This window comes from Lycium ferocissimum, chromosome 7 (assembly GCF_029784015.1).
Source record: "Lycium ferocissimum isolate CSIRO_LF1 chromosome 7, AGI_CSIRO_Lferr_CH_V1, whole genome shotgun sequence".
Lineage (NCBI taxonomy): Eukaryota > Viridiplantae > Streptophyta > Magnoliopsida > Solanales > Solanaceae > Lycium > Lycium ferocissimum.
In genome coordinates this window covers 45,842,880-45,868,023 of record NC_081348.1, presented here as the reverse complement: position 1 = coordinate 45,868,023, position 25,144 = coordinate 45,842,880, and the positions used below count along the sequence as shown (strand labels likewise).

General features: G+C 34.0%; 2 protein-coding genes across 2 annotated transcripts; one reads left to right on the top strand and one right to left on the bottom strand.

Annotated features, from left to right (window-relative positions):
• The first annotated feature begins 406 nt into the window (after window positions 1–406).
• Window positions 407–8,869, top strand: LOC132065363 (CRS2-associated factor 2, chloroplastic). Its single transcript, XM_059458718.1, is given in 7 exon segments — window positions 407–567; window positions 569–1,110; window positions 4,410–4,537; window positions 4,895–5,120; window positions 6,114–6,241; window positions 6,712–6,865; window positions 8,122–8,869. Coding segments are annotated over 7 exon segments (1,686 nt in total). The 5' UTR covers window positions 407–469; the 3' UTR covers window positions 8,532–8,869.
• A 12,539-nt stretch (window positions 8,870–21,408) lies between these two features.
• LOC132065362 (xyloglucan endotransglucosylase/hydrolase protein 31-like) lies at window positions 21,409–24,540 on the bottom strand. Its single transcript, XM_059458717.1, has 4 exons — window positions 24,261–24,540; window positions 23,620–23,723; window positions 23,300–23,517; window positions 21,409–22,214 (listed from the first exon to the last, which is right to left on the bottom strand). Exons 1-4 carry the CDS (start codon window positions 24,454–24,456, stop codon window positions 21,848–21,850), a joined length of 885 nt encoding a protein of 294 aa, XP_059314700.1. The 5' UTR covers window positions 24,457–24,540; the 3' UTR covers window positions 21,409–21,847.
• Window positions 24,541–25,144: the final 604 nt, after the last annotated feature.

Genomic DNA, 25,144 nt, shown 5'->3' with positions numbered 1-25,144 from the left:
CGAAGAGAGGGAGTTACAAATTCAATCAATTAAAACGCATCTATTTAAATTATGACCATGGATTAATCATGTTTGGAGGAAGTGTCTATCTTCGGATGTGTTATACAAGTGAAGAAGCACCACTTAAACCAATCAAATAACAAAATTGGAAAATAAGAAATCAAAATTGAAAACTAAAATTGAAAACTGAAAATAAGAAACCAAAACTGAAAAATAACACCAGATCCAATTATTTGGCAAATTTGAAGGACTATTTTGAACCTACTCTAAAACATAATGGACCATTTTTGTCATTTTCTCAAAAATCTCATCAACAACTTCTTCCCTCTCATCTGCAACACAAAAAAAAACCAGACACACTTTGCTACTTCTTCTTCTTCACCCCCACCCCCAACCTACCCACCTACCCACCCACCCTACCCCACCCTATCTTCCTCTGAAAAGTAAAGCTTTTTTTCTTGCTCATACAATGCCTATTCTTACTATGTCACTTCCAAAACCCAACCTTTTCTCCAATCTCCCCACCACCCCACCTCCTACCCACAACCCCACCTCTACCCCCCCCCCACCCACCCATCCCCATACCCAAATACCCACCCCCTTCAAAAACCCAAAAAAAACCCGACCCACCTTTCAAGATTCACCACAACAACTCCAAATACCACAAACCGGTTAAACCGGGTCAAGTAATCACAACTAACGGTGACCGTTCTGTTATAGTTAAAGATAACGGAGTTTCATATCGTTTACCCAATGCCCCATTTGATTTCCAGTTTAGTTATTCAGAACTTCCAAAAGCTAAACCGGTTGCTATTCGTGAACCGGGTTTTTTACCATTTGCACCACCTACTATGCCTAGACCATGGACAGGTAAAGCACCAATGAAGAAAAATAAAAGAAATATTAAGCTTTTCGAGCCGTTTAATCCGAAAACGGAGAGTTATGATGATGATGATGGGGTTAATAAGCGTTATGAAATGTTGAAGGCTTATGAATTGGGTATGTTTGAGGTAAAGCCAAAGGAGAAGGTGTTGGGAGCCCCATTGACGAAAACGGAAATCCGGGAGCTTTTGAAACATTGTATAGCTAGTAATCGACAGGTTAATATTGGTAAGTTTATTTGGAATTCTCTATTATTTCATAATGTATCGTACGTATTATATTGGATTGTGTTGTGTTGTATTGTATTGTTTTGATGAATATACTGTTTGGATGGATTGTATCATTTTCCGTTGTTAGGGTGAATAAGAATAGTACTGAATATGGTGTATTAGTAATGATGTGAAATATTAAGCTTTTCGAACCGTTGAATCCGAAAACGGAGAGTTATGACGATTATGGGGTTAAGCGTTATGGAATGTTGAAAGCTTATGAGCTTGGTATGTTTGAGGAAAAGCCAAAGGAGAAATTGTTGGGGGCCCCATTGACGAAGACGGAAATTCGCGAGCTTTTGAAACATTGTATAGCTAGTAATCGACATGTTAATATTGGTAAGTTTATTGATTACAATGGGTATGTTGTTGTTGTTGTTGTTGAAATTGCTTATGTATTTGTTGTTGAATGGACTTGAATAAAGGAAAAAAGAATAATGAATTGTTTAGTTGATTGGTAGGGTATATAAGAATAGTACTCAATAGGGTGTATTGGTAATCTTTGTGAAATATTAAGGCTTTTGAACTATTGAATCCTCAAATAGATAGTAATGATGATGGGGTTAAGCATTATGAAATGTTGAGGGCGTATGAGATGGGGATGTTTGAGGTAAAACCAAAGGAGAAGGTGTTGGGGGCCCATTGACTAAGACGAAAATTCGCGAGCTTTCGAAACATTGTATAGCTAGTAATCGATAGGTTAATATTGGTAAGTTTGTTTGGAGTTCTAGGTAATGAATTTGCTTCTATATTTGCTGGAGAATGTACTTGAATAAAGGAGAAAAGACTAATGAATTGTTTAGTTCACAAGACTAAGGGGTCGTTTGGTAGGGTTTATAAGAATAGTACTGAATAGGGTGTATTAGTAATGCCGAGAAATATTACGCTTTTTGAGCCGTTGAATCCTCTAATGGAGAGTTATGATAATAATGGGGATAAGCGTTATGAAATGTTAGAAGGCGTATGAGCTTGGAATGTTTGAGGTAAAGCCAAAGGAGGCTTACTCTGGACAATCTGAATAGAAAATGCTTCCAGTTGGACAACATATGTTATTTTTGCAAGAGCACTCAGGAGACAGTTAACCACCTCTTTCTGCATTGCCCACTAGCTTATGGCCTTTGGAACATGTTCCTATGTATTTTTCAGTTAAGCTGGGTGATGCCACAAAGTTTGAGAGAAGGCCACATGTCTTGGAGTTTATATATAGTTGATAAGACCATCAGGAAGGTTTGGAATATGATTCCTGTAGCAATTTTTTGGTGTATTTGGACTGAGAGGAACAAGAGATGTTTTCATGATACCTCAATTCCTATTCAAGCTCTTAAAGCCAAATGCTTAGTTAATCTTTTTTGCTTGACAATGTTGTCCCCAGTATCTAATACTGAACATTTCTTAGATTTTATTAGTACTCTAACTTTTAGAAGGGACCAATGTATAGGGGCCTGCAATTCTTTTGTTTCTTTGCCTATCTGTAATGACACCCCTGTAATTATGCATCTACTTGATGCTTTTCTAATGAAACATCTTACTTCATCAAAAAAAAAGGAGGTGTTGGGGGCCCCATTCACTAAAATGGAAATTCGTGAGCTATTGAAACATTGTATAGCTAGTAATCGACAGGTTAATATTGGTAAGTCTTTTTGGAGTTTGAGGTAATGAACTTGCTCCTGTATTTGTTGTTAAATTGACAAGCAATGAATTAAGAATAGTACTGAATAGGGTGTATTAGTAATGATGAGAAATATAAAGCTTCTTATATAGCCTACCACCCTTAGTCTTGATGAGAAATATAAAGCTTCTTATATAGCCTACCACCTTTAGTCTTGTGACTAATTGTTTAGTTCACAGACTAGTAATGAATTGTTTAATTCACAAGACTAAGGTGTCATTTGGTAGGGCATATAAGAATAGTGCGAAGGGGTGTGTTAGGGTGCTTGTTAGTTGAATCCTCAAATGGAGAATAATGATATTATGCTTTTTGAGGCCACTTTGCCACTTACAATGCCCGTCGCGTAATCCTCAAATGGAGAATAATGATGATGGGGTTAAGTGTTATGAAATGTTGAAAGCATATGAGCTTGGGATGTTTGAGGAAAAGCCAAGGAAGAGGGTGTTGGGGGCCCCATTGACTAAGATGGAAATTCGCGAGCTTTTGAAACATTGTATAGCTAGTAATCGACAGGTTATCATAGGTAAGTTTGTTCGGAGTTTTAGGTAATGAATTTGCTTTTGAATTTGTTGTTGAATGTACTTGAATAAAGGGGAAAAAAAAAAGACTAATGAATTGTTTAGTTCACAGACTAGTAATGAATTGTTTAGTTCACGAGACTTAATAGTTGTTATGCGTCAATACTAATGTAGGATTTATTATGCGGCGAGTAATAGGACATGAATTGTTATGCGAAGATTGTCTATTTTACGGGCACTTCTATTTTTAGAAACTCTCATCCATTTATTGCTAATACACGTGTATTTATTCCATATTCCACCCCTCATATACATTTTTTTTTGATGAGGTAAATGTATTTCCGTCATAAACATGGCCAAAAAGTTGGCCGTATACAAGGGGTATCCCTCATATACATGGATTCCGTATAATTTGTGAGAGCTTATTAATGCGGAATTTTATGCTAGAATTGTTTTTGTTTATGTTGTCAACCAAACGACGCATAAGTTATTCTGCTAGCTTGTGAGTGCAAGCTCATTATAGCTTATAGCCGCTTGCATGTCCGTCTGTTCTCTCTGCCTTACAAGGACTTGATAGAGTACCTAAGGAAAATTAGTGGTTTATTTGTAAACCGACTGAAAACTGATTTGGGATTGTGGTGTCATAGGTAGTAGATTGACTGTTGTTGTTGAATGCTGCAATGATGTTGTATCTTGCGTTCAGAGCTTCATTCTTGCTCATGTATACTCTGTAATTTTTGAAAGAAAAAAAGAAAAAAGAAAGAAATAGACAAAGTGTTTTTTTTCTTCTCTTTCTGGGGGTGGTGGGAGAGGAGAGGAAGGGGCTTCTGGTGGAGTTGATTATTTGTTGTTGGTGGCATCTTGTTTTAGCGGAGGACTTGTGAACGATTGATTTTATTTAAGTTGATTTCTTCTGAATCCATTGCTTGATTTTGTGCATGCTCTGCTGATTAGTTCAGAACAATTTTTCTTCATTTCCCAAGGATTTTGTACTTTGTTTCTTTCTCAAACTTTTGAGCTTGACAACAAGTCGTGCTTTGGAATTTTTAATTGAAGCTTTGAATTTTATAGGTCGGGATGGATTGGTACATAACATGTTAGAGTTAATTCATACCCACTGGAGAAGGAATCCTGTTTGTAAAGTTCGATGCTTAGGTGTTCCCACTGTTGATATGAACAACCTTTGCCAATGTCTCGAGGTTATCCATCAATTGAACTATTGTTGAATTGTTTGGTACTCTCTATGTCCCAATTTATGTGACACTCTTTCCTTTTTAGTCAGTCCCAGAAAGAATGACTTCTTTCTATAGTTAGTAATAATTTAACTTTAAACCCATTTTACCCTTAATGATATGATTTCTTGCCACATAAATATCTATAGCTTATTTTATACCACAAGGTTCAAAAATGTCCTTTATTTCTTAAACTCCATGCCCAGTCACACAACTTCACATAAATTGGGACAGAGGGAGTATTTTCTGTTGGTTAAATTTGTAATATATTCTAAAAAGGTTTGCGGTTTGCCATTTACTGATTTGTATTTTCAACATTATTAGGAGAAGACTGGTGGAAAGATCATACATAGAGTGGGTGGTGTAGTTTATCTTTTTCGGGGAAGGAACTATGACAATCGTACACGTCCAAAGTACCCACTGATGTTATGGAAACCAGCTACACCAGTTTACCCGAAGCTTATACAGGAAGCTCCAGAAGGATTGACCAAAGAAGAGGCTGATGAATTGCGAATCAAGGGAAAGAAGTTACCACCTATCTGTAAATTGGGTACTAAATCTACCTAAAACTCCTATATATGCTTGTAGCTAATTGACATTCGAGCTCTGGATTTCATATAGGTATGACATGTAGATGAGGTTATAGGCAACACCAAACATTTAATATTGTTGGTGGAACATTTTGAACATGTCACTAATAAATCTACACATATTTTTCACTTTTTAAAAAAAAAAAAAAAAAATTATGATGCTAATATAATATGAGCTTAGATGAAGAAATAAGGATTCATATAGCCGACCCCAACTTGTTTGGGACTGAGGAGTAGTTGTTGTAAACAAAGTAAAAACAAGGTCCTCCAATTTCATTAGCAAGAGCCAGAAAAAATGGTGGAGGGTAATCCCCGCATGCATTTGGTGGACAGTATGGAAAGAAAGAAATGGGAGATGTTTTGAAGATACATCAAATTCTATTTAGAAAGTGAGGAGAATTGTATTGTATCTTTCTATTTTTGGTGTAAAGAACAATGTATAGAGAATGTAGATGACCTTGTAGATTTACTAGGAGCACTGTAAGTTTATCTTTATCTTTAAAATCTTTTTCTTTACTGTCCGTTTTTGGAGGTCGCCAGCATACCCTTAGGGGTCGTTTGGTAGATAGTCGAAATTATCCCGGGATTATAATCCCGGGACTAATTTATCCCATCAATTGGGATTATTTTATACCATCTAAAAGATGGTATAAAATAACATAAGTGGGATAAGAAGGTCATATCCCAACACTAATTTTTGTACCATGTTTGATACAAGGTATAAATTTATACCTTCTACCAAACATGGTATAAAAATTAGTGCTGGGATATCCCGACTTATACCATCTACCAAATGACCCCTTAATGCTGAGGAATACAACAGTACCAGTTTCTCAAAAAAAAAAAAAGGTCCTCCAATTTCATCTATGACCGGTCTGTTTAGTTGGAATGTTCCATGTGCTCTTTCCTATGTTTGCATTCATTTTAATGAACTTCGGTATCTGCGTCTGCAGCAAAAAACGGAGTCTACCTTACGCTAGTGAGAGACGTAAGAAGTGCATTTGAAGCTTGTCCACTGGTGAAGATTGATTGCCGGGGGATGCATGCAAGTGATTATAAGAGGCTAGGAGCTAAGTTGAAGGTTTTATTTATTGCTCTTCTTATTCTTTATTTATACAATTGTTTGATTCTTATATTGCAGTCTAGATCCCTGCATGACTTTGGCTTTTGTAGAATTAGGTCTAAACACATGCATCTTGAGCAATGCAGCAGTATAGTTTCCTGGTTTTCAATTCATGAAACATGTAGCCAATCAAACAACACCTTGTAGCCTCTGGTAGACTCTGATTAAGATGAGAATTTTCTTGTGAATTAGAGATTAGGGACTTGTTTGTTTGCAAAGCATCTAAAAGGTTTGTTCCTGTGGCAAATATGACTAGAGGAATTTAATATTTGATATCCACATTCTTGTAGAGAGAAAAGAGCTACATTAATCTTTGGCATACTTGAACAGCTTAGCTCTTTATGTATACTTCTGTGCTTTTAAAAAGAATTCCACAACACGTCCTTAAGTTACGTGCTGTCATTCTTAATTTCCTCTTTCAATGACAGGAACTGGTCCCTTGTGTGCTATTATCATTTGATGACGAACAGATATTAATGTGGAGAGGAAGAGACTGGAAACCTATGTACGGAAATGCCCCTCCGGTTGTGTCTTCCAGAATTGGAGGTGCCACAGATGAATTGTATACTTCAGAACGTTCAGGTACGCATAAATACTGACACATCCAGGAGGTCTACTAGGCCACTTCAGATTTATCTTGCATGAACTTTTATTGATTTGTTCCTTGGTTTTCTGCTACTTCTTGTTCTCTTAGTGGGAACAAATAGGAATTTTCCTTTCTAGCTCTGTATAAGGGAGGAAAGTAGACAAGGATGGGGTTTGTTTGGGCAAAGAGCATTTTTTTGCTTGTGCAATACATGTGTGCTTACTTTGAATTACTCCCTCCGGATCAAAAAGAGTGTCCACTTAGCTATTTGCACACCCCTTAAGAAAATACTAACTCCTAGACAAAAATAGCTAATTTGACTAAATTGCCCCTAACTAAATAGGTGTTGGGATTTGATCACGTTACACTTAATAGGGGCAAATCTGGAAAAATAAGGTTAATTCTCTCTTGATTTGATAAGTGGACACTCTTTTTGACCCAAGAAAAAAGGCTAAGTGGACGCTCTTTTTGATCCGGAGGGAGTAACATATATATATGTAGCTGGTTGTTTGAACAACTCGTCCGATCCCAGCTTTAGCATGTGTGTTCTGGTAGTTGTTTAATCAGATTTAGGACAACAGACATTGTACATGCCATACATCTCAAAAGCAGACTCTGATTCTTTTTCTTTTTCCTATTTTTGTTGTCTCATCAAGAGTTGCAAAAAGACATCAGATTCTGGCCAGGGGATCTAACGTTCGTCTCTGTCTATATTTCCTAAAGTCACCTAATAGTTAAGTTGCCTATTGTGCAACTATGGCCTGTTTGGCCAAAGCTTTCAAAATCTGTTTATTTTGAAAAGTTTTTTTTTTTTTTTTTTTTTTGTCAGAAGTGCTTTTCGAAAAAAGTACTTTTAGAGAGTAGCAGTGTGTTTTGACTAATATTAGAGCAGAAAATTGTGTTTGGCCAAGGTTACAAAAGTGCTTCGCAAAAAAAAAATATGAAAAACAACTTCTTCTACTACTTAAAAACATTCTCTTTTTTTTCCTATAAGCTTGGCCAAACACCTCAACTTTCTAAAATAAGCTTTTTTTTTAAAAACAAAAACTAAGCACTTTAAAAAAAAAAGAAAAAAAAGGGCACTTCTAGCTTCCCAGAAGCTTGGTCAAACAACTAGTACATGTCTATGTTTCAATAGGTATACTATACTCGCTTATTACCTTCAATTTCTTCGAACTTTAGACCGTCCTCTTTCTTGCAGTCTAAACCTATTTGGCAAGCGATTATATGTTTGTTTTAGTCCGAAATGCAGGCACTGCCAAAGATTCTTCCAAAGCGGGCACTAAAACAGGGAGCTCGAGCCCTAGAATGATGTCCCTATGGAAGAATGCAATTGATTCAGGCAAGGCACTATTGCTAGACAACGTTGATTTAAAACCCGATGATCTCTTGAACAAGGTGGAGGAATTCGAAAGCATTTCCCAGGCCATAGAGCACACATATCCTGCTCTGGTTTTGTCCAGTGAACCTGTTGCTGAACAGTCAAAACTGATATGGAAAGGCAGTTCCGATGATGACAATGACAGCGACGATGAGATCAGTGATGATGATCATGAAGATAAATATTACATGAACAACTCGTTTGAAGCATTAGAGTCAACAGTTCCTAAAGGATTATTACCAGTTGACTTAATAGTAAAGGAGTTTAGTGATGATGAGTAAATAAGTTGAAAGAAAATGAAGCAACTCTAATGATAGGTAAAGAGCTACAAGCAGGTGGATTTGTGGAAGAAAATGAAGAATGGAGGATCCCCAAATGTGAAGTAGGAAATAATGTATCCAAAATAGAAGGCCTTTTGCTTTTTCTGTTTATTTTAATATTTGTCTGTACAGCTGTATCATATATAATCTATGAAATTAACAAGTTGAAAATTGTCCAATAACATTCTTTTCTTGTAAAATAGTGAGCCATGTACTCAAGGTTGTAGCTTAGCGATCAATGGAATAGATGAATATTATGGGAGATTAAGATTGAAATCTCAGCAAAAATTAAGATGTTAGATGATTTCTTTTTATCTGTTAATTGAGGTGTATGTAAGTTGACACAAAAATGTCACCGTGATAAAAGAAAATTCATAGTGAACGGTGTGAGTTTATAATACAGGAATTAAATAATGACGGGACAGGACTATTTAGCCTGGTCTTGAACTCATCCATGAAGGGAGATTATGTCTATGTCGTTTGACATAGACATGTTCAAGCGCTAGTTATCGGTCAGAATTAGTCAAATTTCAGACTACAAAAGCAAATTGAATAAGCAAATGCTTAAATTTCCAATAATATTTCCTTTAAATGATAGTCTATTAATTTTAGGGTAAACACAGAACGAGTAATCATTTTTTTGCAAGCGCTGGTCTTTAATTTTTGCCCTTCGCTTAAAAAAAGTGGCCGAAAAGACCCTGAAGTTCTAGATACGAATCCCCATTCAGTTAAAAAAAAAAAAAAATCTCAAGACTTTCAGTAGATCTATATGCTCAAGGATGGAATATTGTTTTACAAGATTTCAAACAATATTCCAAATTAACTTCGTGTCATTTAAGATCAATCCTTAACTAGTTAGCTGATGAGTAATGACTTGATAGTCCCATTTGGGATGAATGGAATTCTAGAATTCTTGCTCGGTGTTGTCAATTTATTGTAGAACTAGTAAATTTATCTGCGCTCCGCGCTGTCTTAAGAGGCATCATGCAATTTATAAAAAGAATATTTAATTGAAATAGAAGAGATCATTTTTGTCATGTTATGCAGGCAAAATATAATTCTATAAATCACCAAAAAAGTTATCACAATTAGAGCTTAGGAATTTCATGAGTCGATAACTAAGAAATAGTCCAATAATATCTTTATGTTTATACACCACTCAAACGTCAATATCCTCTTATCTTGCAATTGCTTTATTCAATAATTTTTAAAATAACCAAATTTTCAACAAAATATGCATTCCCCTTGATTTTTCTAAGCAATGCTCCATTAAACTTTTTTCTAGACGAAAAGATAATGTTGAAGAGTATATATACGTCAAATTTTCTCTTATTTTTGTAATACTAGCCTCTCTTCAAGTAAGGTTCAAAAACCTATCAATTTCAACAACATAAAATAAATTAATATTTATTTAATTATAATTGCAGAAAATCGAATCATCATCATTTTAAAATAGTAAGAAAATAGACTCAGAGAACAAAAGAGAAAAAAAATGACAATACCTTTTATATTTTCACCCTCCATAAGAATCTATGTTGTTTAGTTCCTACAAGTTGTTAATTCCCATATATTGTATCTCATTGATAATTTTATCGGGATTAGTCCACATTATTTACATTACTCCACGCCTATCACCACCTGCAAATTAAAGAAAATGAAGAGATTAAAGACTCAAATTTGACACCCCACAATTCTCGTCATACTCCCAAATTAGCTTCAGCAGGATATGAAAGTAAGGAACTCTGAAATGTCAAAAACCCAATAATTTGAAGTTTTATAAAAAAAATATCAAGATAAAAAGATACACTTTGCTTGATAATTGACTGTACAAATAACTGAAATCCCAAACATACGACCTAATATCTATAACCTTCTAAATGAAATTTAATATGACAAGTTACTTTTAACAAAAAAATATCGAGAATCAAAATACCTGACAACTAACGATATAAACACACAAATTCTCAAACTAATCATGTCATTGTACAAGCTTGCAACTAACTGTATTAACTCAACGTTCATTTGATTTTCCGAAAATGTTGTAAACTTGTTTCAAATTATCTTAAAAATCTGCCAGAGAAGAGTGATATTGCCTCCAATAGCATGATTCAATCTGGCTTTGGATCGGCATGTTATCTCATATATGTATATTAATTTGTAACAGTTGAATACATTTAACCAACACTTTTAATAAAATTAATAGAGGTAAGAAATGACTTTTCAGTTTCTTAACATAACACATGTAACATTTTAAGAGAATTAAATATATAGATTTGTTATCAATAAAATTAGACAAAGAGCGACAAAAAAAAAAAATGTTATGAAGAGTTCAACGTGGAACATCTAACAAAATTTTAAGACTTAAAAGAGATGACTATTGAGTTTTTTATTTTTATTTTTATTTTTATAAACATAGTACATAAGTAGGAAAAATGAATAAAATGTCAAAAAAAAAAAGGAGAAAAAAGATAATTATGTTTCTTGGCCATAGAAAAATGCCACATCACTTTGTCTATGCCTAGCTTTATATTATATATAGACATAGATTTACTCTATATCATTTTCAATAGGTATCACGCTATAGAATATATTCATAATTTTTTTTTTTTTTTTAAAAAAAAAAAAATGCTATGCATACATGTTTTTCTGCTACGTGACATAAAATGGCAACTTCAGTAGAAGGTGTTTTTGCCACTTGTCCCATTAAACCAAATGAGCTTTAAAAATAAAAAAGTTCAGAAACTTAACGACAATGTTTTAATAGTGATGGGCTTTTGTTCCTTTCTGTTAATTTGATTGGCAGTGGAAAGAAATAAAAAGAAAATAGAACCAAACGAAAGAGATTGAATGTAATAGATCGTTTAATGCATATTTATGTTATTGTATTAATGACAATGGAATGAAAAGAACACATCCTTTCGGTGTTTTAATTACGACCCACGTTTCATAGTTGAATTGGAAGGGTTTGTACTATTATAGACCTATCACAAAACATCTTTTCAAAATATTGCTTTAATTTAGTTGTGCTTTTCATTTTAAACTATTTTTTATTTTCAGTAAATATAATGCATAAAATGTAATACAACTAAATCAAGTTTTTTTTTTGTTTGTTTGGTTTCCCATCCGGTGTCTGGTGTCCTCATTGAAACCCGTTTATTTCACTTCACATCACGTAGGGCCCATTCGAGGGAAGCGCTCCCTATCTAGGATTTTCTCATACCCAGAGCTCAAACCCGAGACATCCAATTAAGGGAGGAACAATCTCATCCATTGCGCCACATCCCTTGATGGTCACAGCTAAATCAAGTTACCCTAGAGAATTTGCTATTATAAATATCAACTATAGGTAATCTTTTTAATAGGGGCGAATTAGCTTAATTGCATGTTTAGTAGGCACGCATTATCTTCATTTTATGTTTACTAGGTGCAAATTAGCTTCATTTTATGTTTAGTAGGCGTAAATTAGCTTAATCAACAACAAAATAATGTTTTCTCAAATATTAGAAAATCGTAAATTAGCCTAACAAAGAAACAAGCAAAACCATAACCTATTCTTCATCTTTTTGTAGTTCAACCTTTTAATTTGGCTGCAGAAATTGTACCGACTTCCTTTGCATAAATAAATCGGAAAAATAGCGTTTTTTTTTTCTTTTCGATTTCAACTTTCAAAATAGACATTATCATGGAGTTTCAAATTCCAAAGGTGAAATTCCATAACAATCTGTGAAGTTTGAAGCTTCATGACAGGAGTTTCGCATGTAGAATTCAAATTTTCATGACAATGGCTATTTTTCAGTTTAGAAAAGTGGTTATTTGTGAATTTTAGTCATTCAATCTCATTCTCTGATAATTAATTTTACTTTATATAAACGAAAGTTGCCTTTGAATAGAGACTTAATTCTTTACAAATATTGCAAAGATATTTAACTAAATCCATTGTTCATTGAATTCAGTTTATATGATTCTGCAGAAATGGTACCGACTTCTTTTGCATGAATAAATCGTAAAATTAGCGATTATTTGCTATTTTTCGGTTCCATCTTTCAAAATAGACACTGTCATGTAGTTTCAAATCCCAAAGGTGAAATTCCATAATAACCTGTGAAGTTTGAAGCTTCATGACATTGGAGTTTTACCTGTAGAATTCAAAGTTTCATCATAATGGCTATTTTTCAGTGTTGAAGTGACTATTTGTGAATTTTGTTCATTCAGTCTTATTAAATGATGATTGACTTTATTTTTTATAAACGAAAATTGCCTTTGAAAAATACGTAATTCTTTACAAATATCGCAAAAATATTTAATTTAAATCGGTCCATTGAATTCAGTTCATATGATTCAAAAAATCATGCCCCTCAACCTCATGTGACTTTTTTTTGCACGGATTGTCCTCATTTGGGGTGGTCTTTAATTTTTGTCCTTCGCCTAATACCTCGAGGTTCTGGGTTCGAAACCCAGTTCAGTAAAGAAAAGAAGAAATTTTCGCACTCTGCCTTACGAATCCAAATATCTTTTGATTGACCGAGGGTTCGAATCTGAAATCAAATTTTTTTTAGCGAAAGGCAAAAATTAAAGATCACTAATTTGAGGGACAAAAATTTAAGACCACCCCAGCGAAGGATAATCCTCCAAATTGTCCCTCAAGTGACAAACGTACGAACAGGGTGCAAGTGTACTTGAGCAATGAAAAATATCATAAAAGAAGAACACTTATGAAAGTGATGGGCTTTGCCAAATCCATATACAAATTTGGGCCCAAAACTTTGTTATTCGGCAAAGTGTACACTTTTGATTTGTTCCAGAAAAGTTTAAAAAAAGTCCTATTCAGGGATAAAGGTCCTTAATACAGCAGCACTAACAACAGAAATGTACCATTCACAGCATTTGGATTTGGGTTGAATTTTCAAATGGTCATTTTCACAATTCTATGGCTACACGTTGCTCTATCCAATTATCACTAGCAAACACACACTAAATGCAAGATTTTTCTAGATTTTTTGAATAGGGGCGAATGCAAAAATCTGAAGTCTTTTGCAAAATGAGTATAATGTATATATTTTTTCTTATTGCATATATATATATATATAAATAATTTTAGCTGAAAGCAATAAATTTACTTAGATCTCATAACTCGCTCTACATTCAGTACCTATGGCTAGATCTTGCAAAGCAGTAACTATGCTAATTATCACCTTTCTATCATTTTGGGTGCTAGGGGTATATTTAGGTAGTTAATCATGATTTATAATCTGTAATTTTAAAGATTTAATGGGGAACCTTTATGTAGGACATGTGAATTCACAAGTAGCCACTTTTCGAACTTTGTATGACCCCGAATTTCAAAACCTACGAGACTCTAGAATTATGAGCCCGTTTGACTTAGCTTATTCACTTTTCTAATTTTCGTGCTAAAACCGATTTAACAAATAAGCAATTACGTGTTTGGATAAAAGTACTGAAACTAATAATAAGCAGTTGAAGTGTTTGGCAAAAAAGTCTTTGATAAGCAATATTTGTGTTAACATGACTTAAATGCTCGTGAAGTTGTTTAAACTAATAAGACATGATTATTACAATATTTCAATTTCCGGATTGATAGTTGTCCTCCTCGAATAATTCATTAAAAAAATTTGTTTGATTCAAATACAAAATGATTTATGTCTCAATTTAGGTTTAGTTCAAAATTGATTAGATAATATTATTCAACAACAACAACAACATACCCTAGAATGTAGAGGAATAGGATTGAGTTCCATACTTTATAAAACCTACAAATCAGCAGTCATTGACGTCCAGTTGGTAGAAGGGAATTGGTAGCAAGTTGGAGATCCAAAAAAAAAAAAAAAAAAAAGAGTTAGAAAATACATCGTAACATAGCTTTATGTAATATGCAAATTAACAAAGTAAAAGAGAACTTTCTCACCCAAATAATACCAAGAAGAATTTGTCAAATAAAGTTGCTAATGTTGAAGAGGTTACAGAAGTCATAGATTTGAAGCACTGGTGGAGGAGTAAAATCATGGGGAGGGTTCGGATTTTGTTTTTAAAAAAGGTATTTTAGGAATTACATAAAATAATTAGGGATAGAATAGTTAAATCATTGGTCAAACTAAAAGTGCTTATAAACTAAAATATTATAAGTTGGGGGTGATCAACTTATGCCTTATGACTTATTTTGGCTTATAAACACTTGACTTATAAGCACCTTTAATATTTACCAAATGCGTAGATAAGCTAAAAATTGCTTATAAGCTAGTTTGACCAGCTTATAAGCTTAGCCAAACACCCTCTATATCCTGAAATTTTACTTGTGGAAACTCCAAACTAGTGACTATGTTTTAAGAGCAAGCCGAAAAATTGTCAGTAAATGCTATCTACTCTCTTTGGTCCTTATGGTAAAGTCTGTCTATTTGAATTAGTCGGCTCAGTGAAAGTCTCAGCAAATGTATGCCTAACAAATATGAAGTACTCTGCAGAAGTACTGAATTTGTACTTTATAGAATGCCAGGATCGTCGTCGATCGTGAACTCCCTCAATGGTCAACTGAAATTAAAAGATGAGGTCCACATATATTAAAAAGAAAAATAAATGAATAGGGAACCAAGAAAGAATTGAACTTGAAATAGCAAAAGCAACTGCGGCCCATATTTATATTTATACTTCATACTATTATAGAAGAGGGATAAATTTTTAGGGTATTTAGGTAATTACTCCAAATACGTTGATTGTTGTACATGTTTTATTAGTTTTTAATCGTCTTGACTTTTTAGCCCTTTGATATAGCCGCATTGATTTCAAGCGGGGTCATTTATTATTATGACTATGGCCGACAACTTTTTCCAATTAACTTTCCCATTGCTCATATAATCATATTTATGAACCTGTTCATAGTTTAAATTTGTTTTCGCTGTACGTATACATTGCTGCCTCCTCCTGGTCATATTAATGGATATTTTTAATTTTTAGATTAGTCCAAAATATATAATCATTTATATCATACAAAAAAGTAATAATTATTTTCTTAAAATTATTTTTCTCAAAGGGTATGTTCAAGCTAAAAACACAATCTCTGGGAAATAATTTTGATTTTCGACGCACTTAACTTCCCGTTTCATCGTTCGTTCCATGTACTAATGACGCGTAGTGCTTTTATTTTCATTTTTTAGATCATAGGTTTGTTAGATTCAATTGTTTTGACATTAAATTATGATTATTATTTTTTTTCTTAATAAATTGCATCTTTGTTATAATTATAAATTTTTCTATTCAGAATTACATAGTCTGAAACTAACAACGAATTAGTATCGATGACCAGGGTGTTCCTTCTTGTCACGCCCCGAACCATGGCCTGGGCGTAACACGGCACTCGGGCCTTGCTTGCATGTGTCCGAGCGAACCTCATGGCTTGCTTGTCAACATGGGCATCAAACAATATATCTATGCGACGCAATTTAAATAAATCATGAAAATATAATTTGCGGAATAAAGTCTTGAAATTGTCTCATAGCATGTAATTTCATGAAAACGTAATAGTGCGCAAACATGAAAGCATAAGCGGCTCGTAACTAATATCTGTCATGAAAACCTCTAAAGCATGTACGAATACTAACTACCGAGGACATGGCCACAGAACTACCATATCGTATACTAAATATAGACTCTACGTGTTCGAACCCCGAGGAGTGGGGCTCACCAATAAGTCGATAAGCCCGAAGTGATCCTACGCGCGTGTGTATGCTGCGAAAATCGGTATCTCGCATCGTGAAGTGCGAGCCCCGAGCAAAAGGGACGTTAGTACATGGTGAATAGTACTAGTATGTAAAACCTGTGAAACGAAGAACATGGCACCACGTAGGTATAGGACATGAAGCGAAATCGCATGTAACTTGAACATGAACGAAACGTGAGTAAAGTACGAAAACGTAATTCAATGAAAATACATGTATATAAAACTTCTTGTAACGTGGGGAATGCTATAGTGTAACCGACAACACGATCGGTATGCGGCCTACTCAGAGAACACTCGACACCTTGCCGGGGATATGAGAGATTTAAGTAATAATAGCATGTAAGGATCCAAAATGAAGGTGTTGCCTGCGCTCGACAACCCCTTATCCTACGGTGGCGACGTAGTTTCGGTTATCTGAGCGCTTAGGTTAACTAAGCAATCCCAAAAACATGAACATGATATAGTTGGCTAAGAAGCCCATGATTTTCGTGAAATAACTTGTAAATAACTTGTAATCATGATTTCAGAAATAACTTGTAACATGGTTTCATGAAATATCTTGTCATAGTCTTGCAAACATGTTCTTGATTCATGAGTAATAACAACGGTTCATAATTATATAAAATAATTGACTTGAAAACACGTACGTGACTTGCTACATAAAATCATAAGTTTTCATATAAACATAATGAGACACATGAGGAAGAATTCATGATTCATGGATTAAGCTAGGGTTCCTAATAACCATAATGGAAGATTAGGAATACAATGACGAATATAGATACAAAGTTCATGTGTATAAATACATAAATACGGGCTACCAATATGTTGGTTTTAATGCCCTAGGGTTTGAGCTTCATGGATATCAAGAAACGGAGTACGGGGAAGAACGTAGAGATTCCCACGTGGATGGAAGTTCTACATACCTTAGTCGCTCCAAACTTTGAATTAAAGACTTGAGCTTTGAAGAGATTTCCAAAATCTTGAATGCTTAAACCTTGGGATGGGTTTTTCTTGAAAACCCTAGTTTTTGAATGATAATATCTTGTTTAGATTATAAGGATAAGTGTTAGAATTGAGTTGGAATAATTAGAATAGGCTTACCTTGGTGTTCTTGATGAAGGAAGAGGGTAGGAAGTCATTCTAGGGCTTCAAGGAATGAAAAATAATGATTTGAACTAGTATGGACGAATATATACTGTCCTGGGAAAATGCAATTTATGTCCAACACGTGCTGGCCGTATTTTCGTTTCTGGTCGTCATGCTTGCTATACGAGTCGTATTTTGCGATATGGACTGCACCGCGTCTCTTCGGTAAAATGGCCATAACTCTTTGCACAGATGTCCGTTTGACCCCGTAAGATACCGTGGAAAGGTATTTCAATGATCTACAACTTTCATCAAGGAATTTTCTCAAATTCCAAACACTTTTGAAATACGGGCCGTAAAGTGAAATACGGTCCGTATTTAACCATATGACCTCAAAATGTCAAATTCCGTAATGTTCGGAAATTCTTGGTTTCGGCCACGGGCACCGTTCATGCGGGCGTAAATTGGAATACGACCTTTGTTTCATGGCGCGTAAACCACCATATCACAACCGAACGGAAAATCTCTATTCCCACATTCTTTATCTGATTTTCTAAGTCTAGGATCGTGGTCAAAACTTTCATTAAAGGTACGAGGTGTTACACTTCTGACCTTAATAAAATGAAGTTGGATCTCAAGAGTTCTAGCAAATAATTGTGTGTCATGACAAATATTCTTTTCGAAACAGGTTATTATCAAAATATATCAAAACTAAATTAAGGAATTCTTAACATTCGTTCGCTGTTTTTACATAATTTAATTTCCACATCGTGTTGTTACCTTCGATCTTGCTGCAATAAATGAATCTTGAAATATAAAATTATTCATTTCTTGAACTTTATAATTTTTGAAAAAAAAGTGCTTTATTACATTTGAATACTCATAGTTATTTGGTTTAATGAAAGACAAATTTGATAATAAAAATCCGGCTTATAGGGAGCGGTTTACCAATCCATCAGAACTTATGACGATCCGCCGGAATTTTGCTTGCATATATGAGGCAAGTTTTTGCCCAACCATTCGTATTCTGAGATCCACCAAAACTTGTGAGTCATTTTTTTTAAAATTATAATTGTGATCAGTCATTTTTAAATTTATGACATAATTTGTACTAATGTCCGGACAATCCTCAAGGACTTTTGGCAAGGCAAGTTTTTGCTCATCCATCAGAAGTTATGATGATCCGCTGGGAATTACTATCATATTGTGACACACAAACTATTTTTATAAAATGAGTCACAACCTAACTTTTTTTTTCTCATTCAAAACTTAAAATTATGGCACAAAAATATCCTATTAATACAAATTAAAATGCAATATCCGAGGATAGAAAATATTGGGCCCGTGCTCTACACGAGCTACGCTTATCCATTTTTTTGCGCGGAGTGCCCTTCTTTTGGGGTGGTCTTTAAATTTTGCCCCTCATATTTGTGGTCTTTAAATTATGCCCCTTCATATTGTCGGTCTTTAATTTTTGCCCTTCGCATTGCAACTTTGAGCTTTTTGCGCCGAAACAATGAGGTTCGAGTTCGAACCCCCGCTCAAGCATAAATTAAAAAATCGCAAGACAAGGTTTGTCGCGGCATGCCGGGACCCGCATACTTTTGTTAATGAATTACACATTTTATGCCGAACGGATACTCACGCCTTATGCAGACGGCATATAAGTATGCTTCGGGTCCCGTATAACTTTGATAATTCCTTCACAAAGCATGCGGGGGCATACTTTAATGGGCAAACTTTTACACACCCGCATAACTTTGTGAAGGAACTATCAAAGTTATGCCGGACCCGACATACCCACGTCAAGTCCGCCCATAAGGCATAAGTATACGGTCCGCATAACTTTGGTAATTCCTTCACAAAGTTATGCCTGGGGCATACTTTTAACGGGGCAAACTTATAAAATGTGATCCGCATAAACTTTTGAATGAATTATCAAAGTTATAGCGGACCCGCATACTTATGCCAAGTCTTCCCATAAAGCATAAGTATGCCGGTCCGCATAACTTTGGTAATTCCTTCACAAGTGTATGCCGTCAAATATAGCGAAAATTTAAACTTGCCTGTTTAATTTTTTTTAAAATTTTGACACACGCGTGGGTTCGAACTCCGGAACCTATGAGTTTATGCGAAGGGCAAAATTTAAAGATTTCAAATATGAGGGGCAAAATTTAAAGACCACCCCAAACGAAGGGCAATGCGAATTGCCCACGCTTATCTAGTTATTGGGTAAGCACGACCCATGTGTGTTGGTGGCATAAGCAACAGTATTTAAAATATGTAGGTATTTGGTAGGAGGAAATTCTGATCTTTCCTTCTATTTGAGATGTACCATATGGTCGACAACTAAATCTAGGGCCAAGGAATGTCAAAAAGAGGACACTCACTTCAATTTAATTAGGGCATGTAAAATGTCCGTCATAATTTACGTGGCATTATTTGATTTACACGGAATTTAAGAAAGAAAATTATCTAAGTTAAATCATAGTTATTGTGTAGCTATAAATTATCTCATGCATTAATTTAAGAATAAAATAAAAAATTTAAAATTAATTTTTTTTTAAAAAAATAAGCATGTATGACATCATTTTTGAAACATACTAAAAAGAAAAATATGTCATCTAAATTGAGAAGAAAGGAATACGACAACTTCCTCGTGACATTTGTACATAGTTTCTCATTAGAAATATAGCATTAGTAAAAGGTAAGGATTTTAACTATCAAGGTAGATTAATCATAAGAAGAAAAAAGACTGCATTTAAGTGGTAAACACTCCAACTTCCTAATCTAATTTCACTTCCAGTAATCAAAAAAAGATATCAGTTTTGATTTCTTAAGAAGTATTCCCTCTGTTCTCTTTTACGAGACCCTCATATTAAAAAGATTCTTTTTTTACTTGTATATTTTTTTATAAATAAAAGAGAGATTTATTATTTTCTTTCAATAATACCATTGTCATTAAATAGGTACATAAAGTACTAAAAGACTAGTAAAGGGGAACGGAGGTAGTATATAGTAAACGGATCGGGGTCCTCTCCATTTCTCTTCTCTTAATTTTTTCCAAGTTCTAGCTTGGATTAAAGACACATGACATAGGCTAGAATTAATGGCTAAGATTTAATTGACTAAAGTAAGACCTTAACCAATGGCGGAGCCGTTTAATTTCCGCCGAGGGAGTTCAAAATATAAAAAGTAAACATTCGAAGAAGCCTAAGGGGGTTCAACATCTACTATATATACATAAAAAATAATTTTAACCTTATAAAACAAAGATTTTTCTTCGCCGGGGGCCTGATGAACATCCCGCATAGTGGTTCCGCCACCGACTTTAACCATGATTTAGATAATTAATAACTTGTCCATAAATATATTAAAATCTTTTCTCTCGTCCTAAAGATCTTTTTCAAATCTCCTTTACGGTCATAATTTTGTTTTCTTCTTTTACTGTGCTAATGAATTGATTCATGATCTTAAATTGTTATAAAGCGTATTAAACATCCTCCTATTTTCATTGAGAGGATCCGTATCCGTACTCACATAAACAGGATTTTTTATGATTTTTTTTCAATCTCCATTTCAGTCATAATTTCCAGAAAACGATTCAAAGAAAAAATACAAGTAAAAGATTAACTCAGACAGAAAGGAGGAAGAAAAGAAAAAGATCCAAAGAAAAAAAAAATACAATTGAAAAAGGGATACTGTGAGATTGAAAAAAATCTTTAGGAAGACATAGAAGATTTTAATATATTTATGGACAAGTTATTAATTATTTAAATCATGTTTAGGGTCTTGCTTTAGTTAACTAAATCTTAGCCATTAATTTTAACCTATGCTATGTGTTCCTAATCAAAGCTAGAACTTGGGGAAAATGGAGAGGTGTCTGATCTATAGGAACTACTAATTAAGTTTTTTTCTTGGCTCAAGTTATTAATTTTAAGTTGCTCAACTAATTTCAATGCTTTTGCCATCAATTAGGACGAGAAGAAACCATTCAGAAATTGAAACTGGCAAAGATGATAACACTCAAAAGATTTGATTTTTGACCATATAATAATTCTTCTTTGCAAATCATAAATAAAGATACAAAATGCACACTTGATCAAATATAAAATACAATTGAAAGGCAATTCTGGTGAACATGGGCCAACATCAACTTCAAATTTTCTTGAATATTCTTGACCTTTTTACCCCATGAAACATAAATGAAACATGTATAATGCACTTATATAAATTTCAAGAAAACAAAAGTTAAAAACCACAATCCATTCCTTGGAGAACACTTGGACGCTTCAATAACTTTATGCAACTATTCATGGCAATTAAGTGGGACCATCTCAAGCCACTCCAAAACAAAATACTTTTTATTCTTGATTTTTGTTTTTTTATATACACTGATAGTGTAAATTTTTCACACGATCAATGCGACTTAACTTTTTTTTTCTTTTCACGAACCATACTAACACTCCGGTGTGTGAGTATGGTCTCTCATGGGGTCGTGACAATAATCATACACCTTATAGGTCCTCTGCACCCATAGCATGGCCTCAGTCTGCTGGCGGCTCAGCCCTCCACCCCCCGACGGGGAGCTGGAAGGTGAACGGCGACACGAGGGGCTCTCGTTAGCGGTGCAACCAGCGAGCTTGAAATTGCTACTATATTTTCCAATGAATGGTTGGTATTGATAATCGGCCTTAATTCTTCCATTCTCTGTTGCCCAAGATGATGCATCCCAAATTGAACCATACACATACATAGGTCTTTGTGGAAATGTAGCATCATCTTTCCTAGGGTATCTTCTAATTGGGACATCATCGACAAAAAATCTGCATGTCACATTCAAAGAAAACAATAGCAAATACACGTTAGAGGAAAAAACAAAAATAAAAGTAGGTCTTGTTGGTTACTTTACACTATTTATGAATGAGAATGATTTTGACAAAAATAGCATAAGGATCTTGACAAAAATAGCATAACTATACTTTATATTTTATGTCACCTAAAGGAGTAGATACATATCTATAATTCTTGTTTTTTTGCTAGTAGGTTTTACTCAATACTGTGTCTAGTTACTTGTCAATCTTTAAACTAACCTCATTGATTAAGATGCCAAACATTTTGTGGTCGACAACACAACATGAATTTCGCCTTTATATAGAATTATCTTGATCCCAAAATGTGATACAGTTATTTCTAGAGTTTAATTACGACACGATGTTAGTGTACAAAAAAATTACGCTATATATTTACAGACTAATTACAAGTAATTTTGTATGACAAACAGAGATTGGTGACATATAAAAAATAGCAAATGATAGGCCCTTTATGATAAAAAATCTTGTTATACAAGTTAAATCGTTATTTATAAAGCAAAGCACATTTTGCAATTTTTAGTGAGCTTGAGGTACTATAAAATTTTATGGACTTCTTGTCATATGGAAGACGGTAAAATTCAAAAATTGTTATTTTCGTACTTGTTATTAAAAATAGACATAAATTCAAAAGTCATTGAAAAATAGCAAATTTTTAGAATCCGAAATCCATAATATTGTCATAGATTTCAAGAATCATTGAGATATCCTGGATTATTTTTTATCAGTTTAGGTTCAAAATTCATAACAATATAATCCTGTTCATAAAATATTACGTTGTTACTTTTCAACGATGCTCCAACTCCGATTTATTCTTAAAAAATTTGTCCCATAAAGTGGCTAGCACCTACAATTTATTACTGAAAAGACTCTCTTTCCCTATCTTCCATGTGAATCAAATCCATATTAGTGTGAATTATGCGTGTGTATATGTATATTTGCATGGATGATATTGACTTAAAGTGGATAGAAACAGTATGATAAAGAAACATGAAAATGACCAAAGAATAGACAATGAGTAAATTGAAAAAAGTACTAACATGATTTCATTGGGATCCCAAAGAATTGCATAATGGTGATAAGCTTTTGTTGGGTCAAACCAAAGGTGAAATTTCATTTCTCTCCCAACAATATGTCCATCTCCGCTTCCTCTTATGTACACATTTGTTTGTAAAGTATAAGGCTTGTTTGGTGTTGTTCCAAGAAATTCAATATCAATTTCATCATGGTTCCCTGGATAATCTTGATTGTTTGAAAGCTACAAAAAAAGAATGATGATAATACATTAAAACTCAACATATATCAATAAAAGTATAATATTGTCTTTTCAGGTATATATTTAATTAAATTTAATACTCACATAGAAAGAAGTAATAACTCCAGCAGTGTAACCAGGATGTAGCTTCATATAAGCCCCAAAATAACCGGAACGATAATTTTTCAGAGATTTAAAGCCACTTCCTCCTGTATTTAAACATATATAAAAAGGTCAAAAACCAAAAAAATAGAAATATGTGAGATCCCATTTAAATTAAAACAAATGTGTAATAAAGGAATGTGAAAAGACAATTAGATAAAGAGTTTAAGTTCTATATGCTGATTGTGCGAAGAAATTTACATTGTCTTGTCATTTATATCGTAATTATAAGTATGTGTTTATGATAAGCATTTCACCAGAGGCAAGACATATTAGGTGATTTCCTTCCAAACACAACACCCCCCCCCCCCACAACAACTCTTTTTTTCCTTCTGCTAAAATTCTTATTATAGATACTTACTCGGTATTTATGCTGGTGGGAGGTAGCAGATACCTTGTGAAATTAGTTGGGGTGCACGCATAAGCTAGCACAACGATGGTTATAAGCATTAATTGATAACACGATAAATATTCCCGTTGAAAAATCACATGAGAAATTAACAATTTTCTGGTAATGTAATACAGTGTAATGTCAATGTATACGGAAAAAAAAAAAAAACACAAGAGAGACAAGTAGTAAAGACCTGTTTTATCAAGCCAGAGTGTTAAGGTACTTTGGTCTAAAGATTGATGTTGAGGACCCCAAAGGTTCCTAAAACCCTGGTTAAATCCTACAGATTGTACCCTCGAACTAGGATAGTAGCCAGGTGAAGGTGGACCTTGAGCATTGCTTCTTGAATTGAACAAGAAAAGCAAAAATAGAGAAAGAAGAAAAGCCATATGGATATATAAAAAATGAGTGCTTTAATGGCACTTGGTTGAGTGATGATGATAATGAGGTAGTACTCTTGTAGGATTGAAGGGAGTAGAGAGGGGTATATATGGAGATTTTAGAGGCGTCCCACTAAAGAAATTGATAAGGAGGTTGATGGTAGTTATACATATAGAGACAAATATCAAGAATTTTTTTTTTTTTTTTTTTTTTGATGCATATTCATGAATATAATATATGTGCAAATTGCAATAAATCAAGCCATATGTGATCAGTATACTACTAAAGCTTACATTTCAATGGATCAGTGAAAATTTCTCATAAATAAGTGTGAGTTTAATTTTCACCATATATTTTCATTTTTGAGGGAATGTCGGAGTATTTTAATGGTAAAGTTATCTCCGTTCACGGGGTTCATTCGTAAAATCGTAAAGACTGCTTGTTATTAAGCTTAGGTCTTTACATGATGTCCCTTAGGGGCAACGACCCTTTTCCGGACTCTTAGAACAACAGTAAAGTTATTACAATGATGACCTTTTTAGGTCACAATTAGAGCCTTAAAACTAATCATTAATACTTTTGTCAGAATAAACTGCCTACATCACAACTTAAGATCATGAATTATATATATATATATATCACTACAAGAAATATGACTTTTAACGACCACTCCTTAACGAAGGAACATGAATCCAG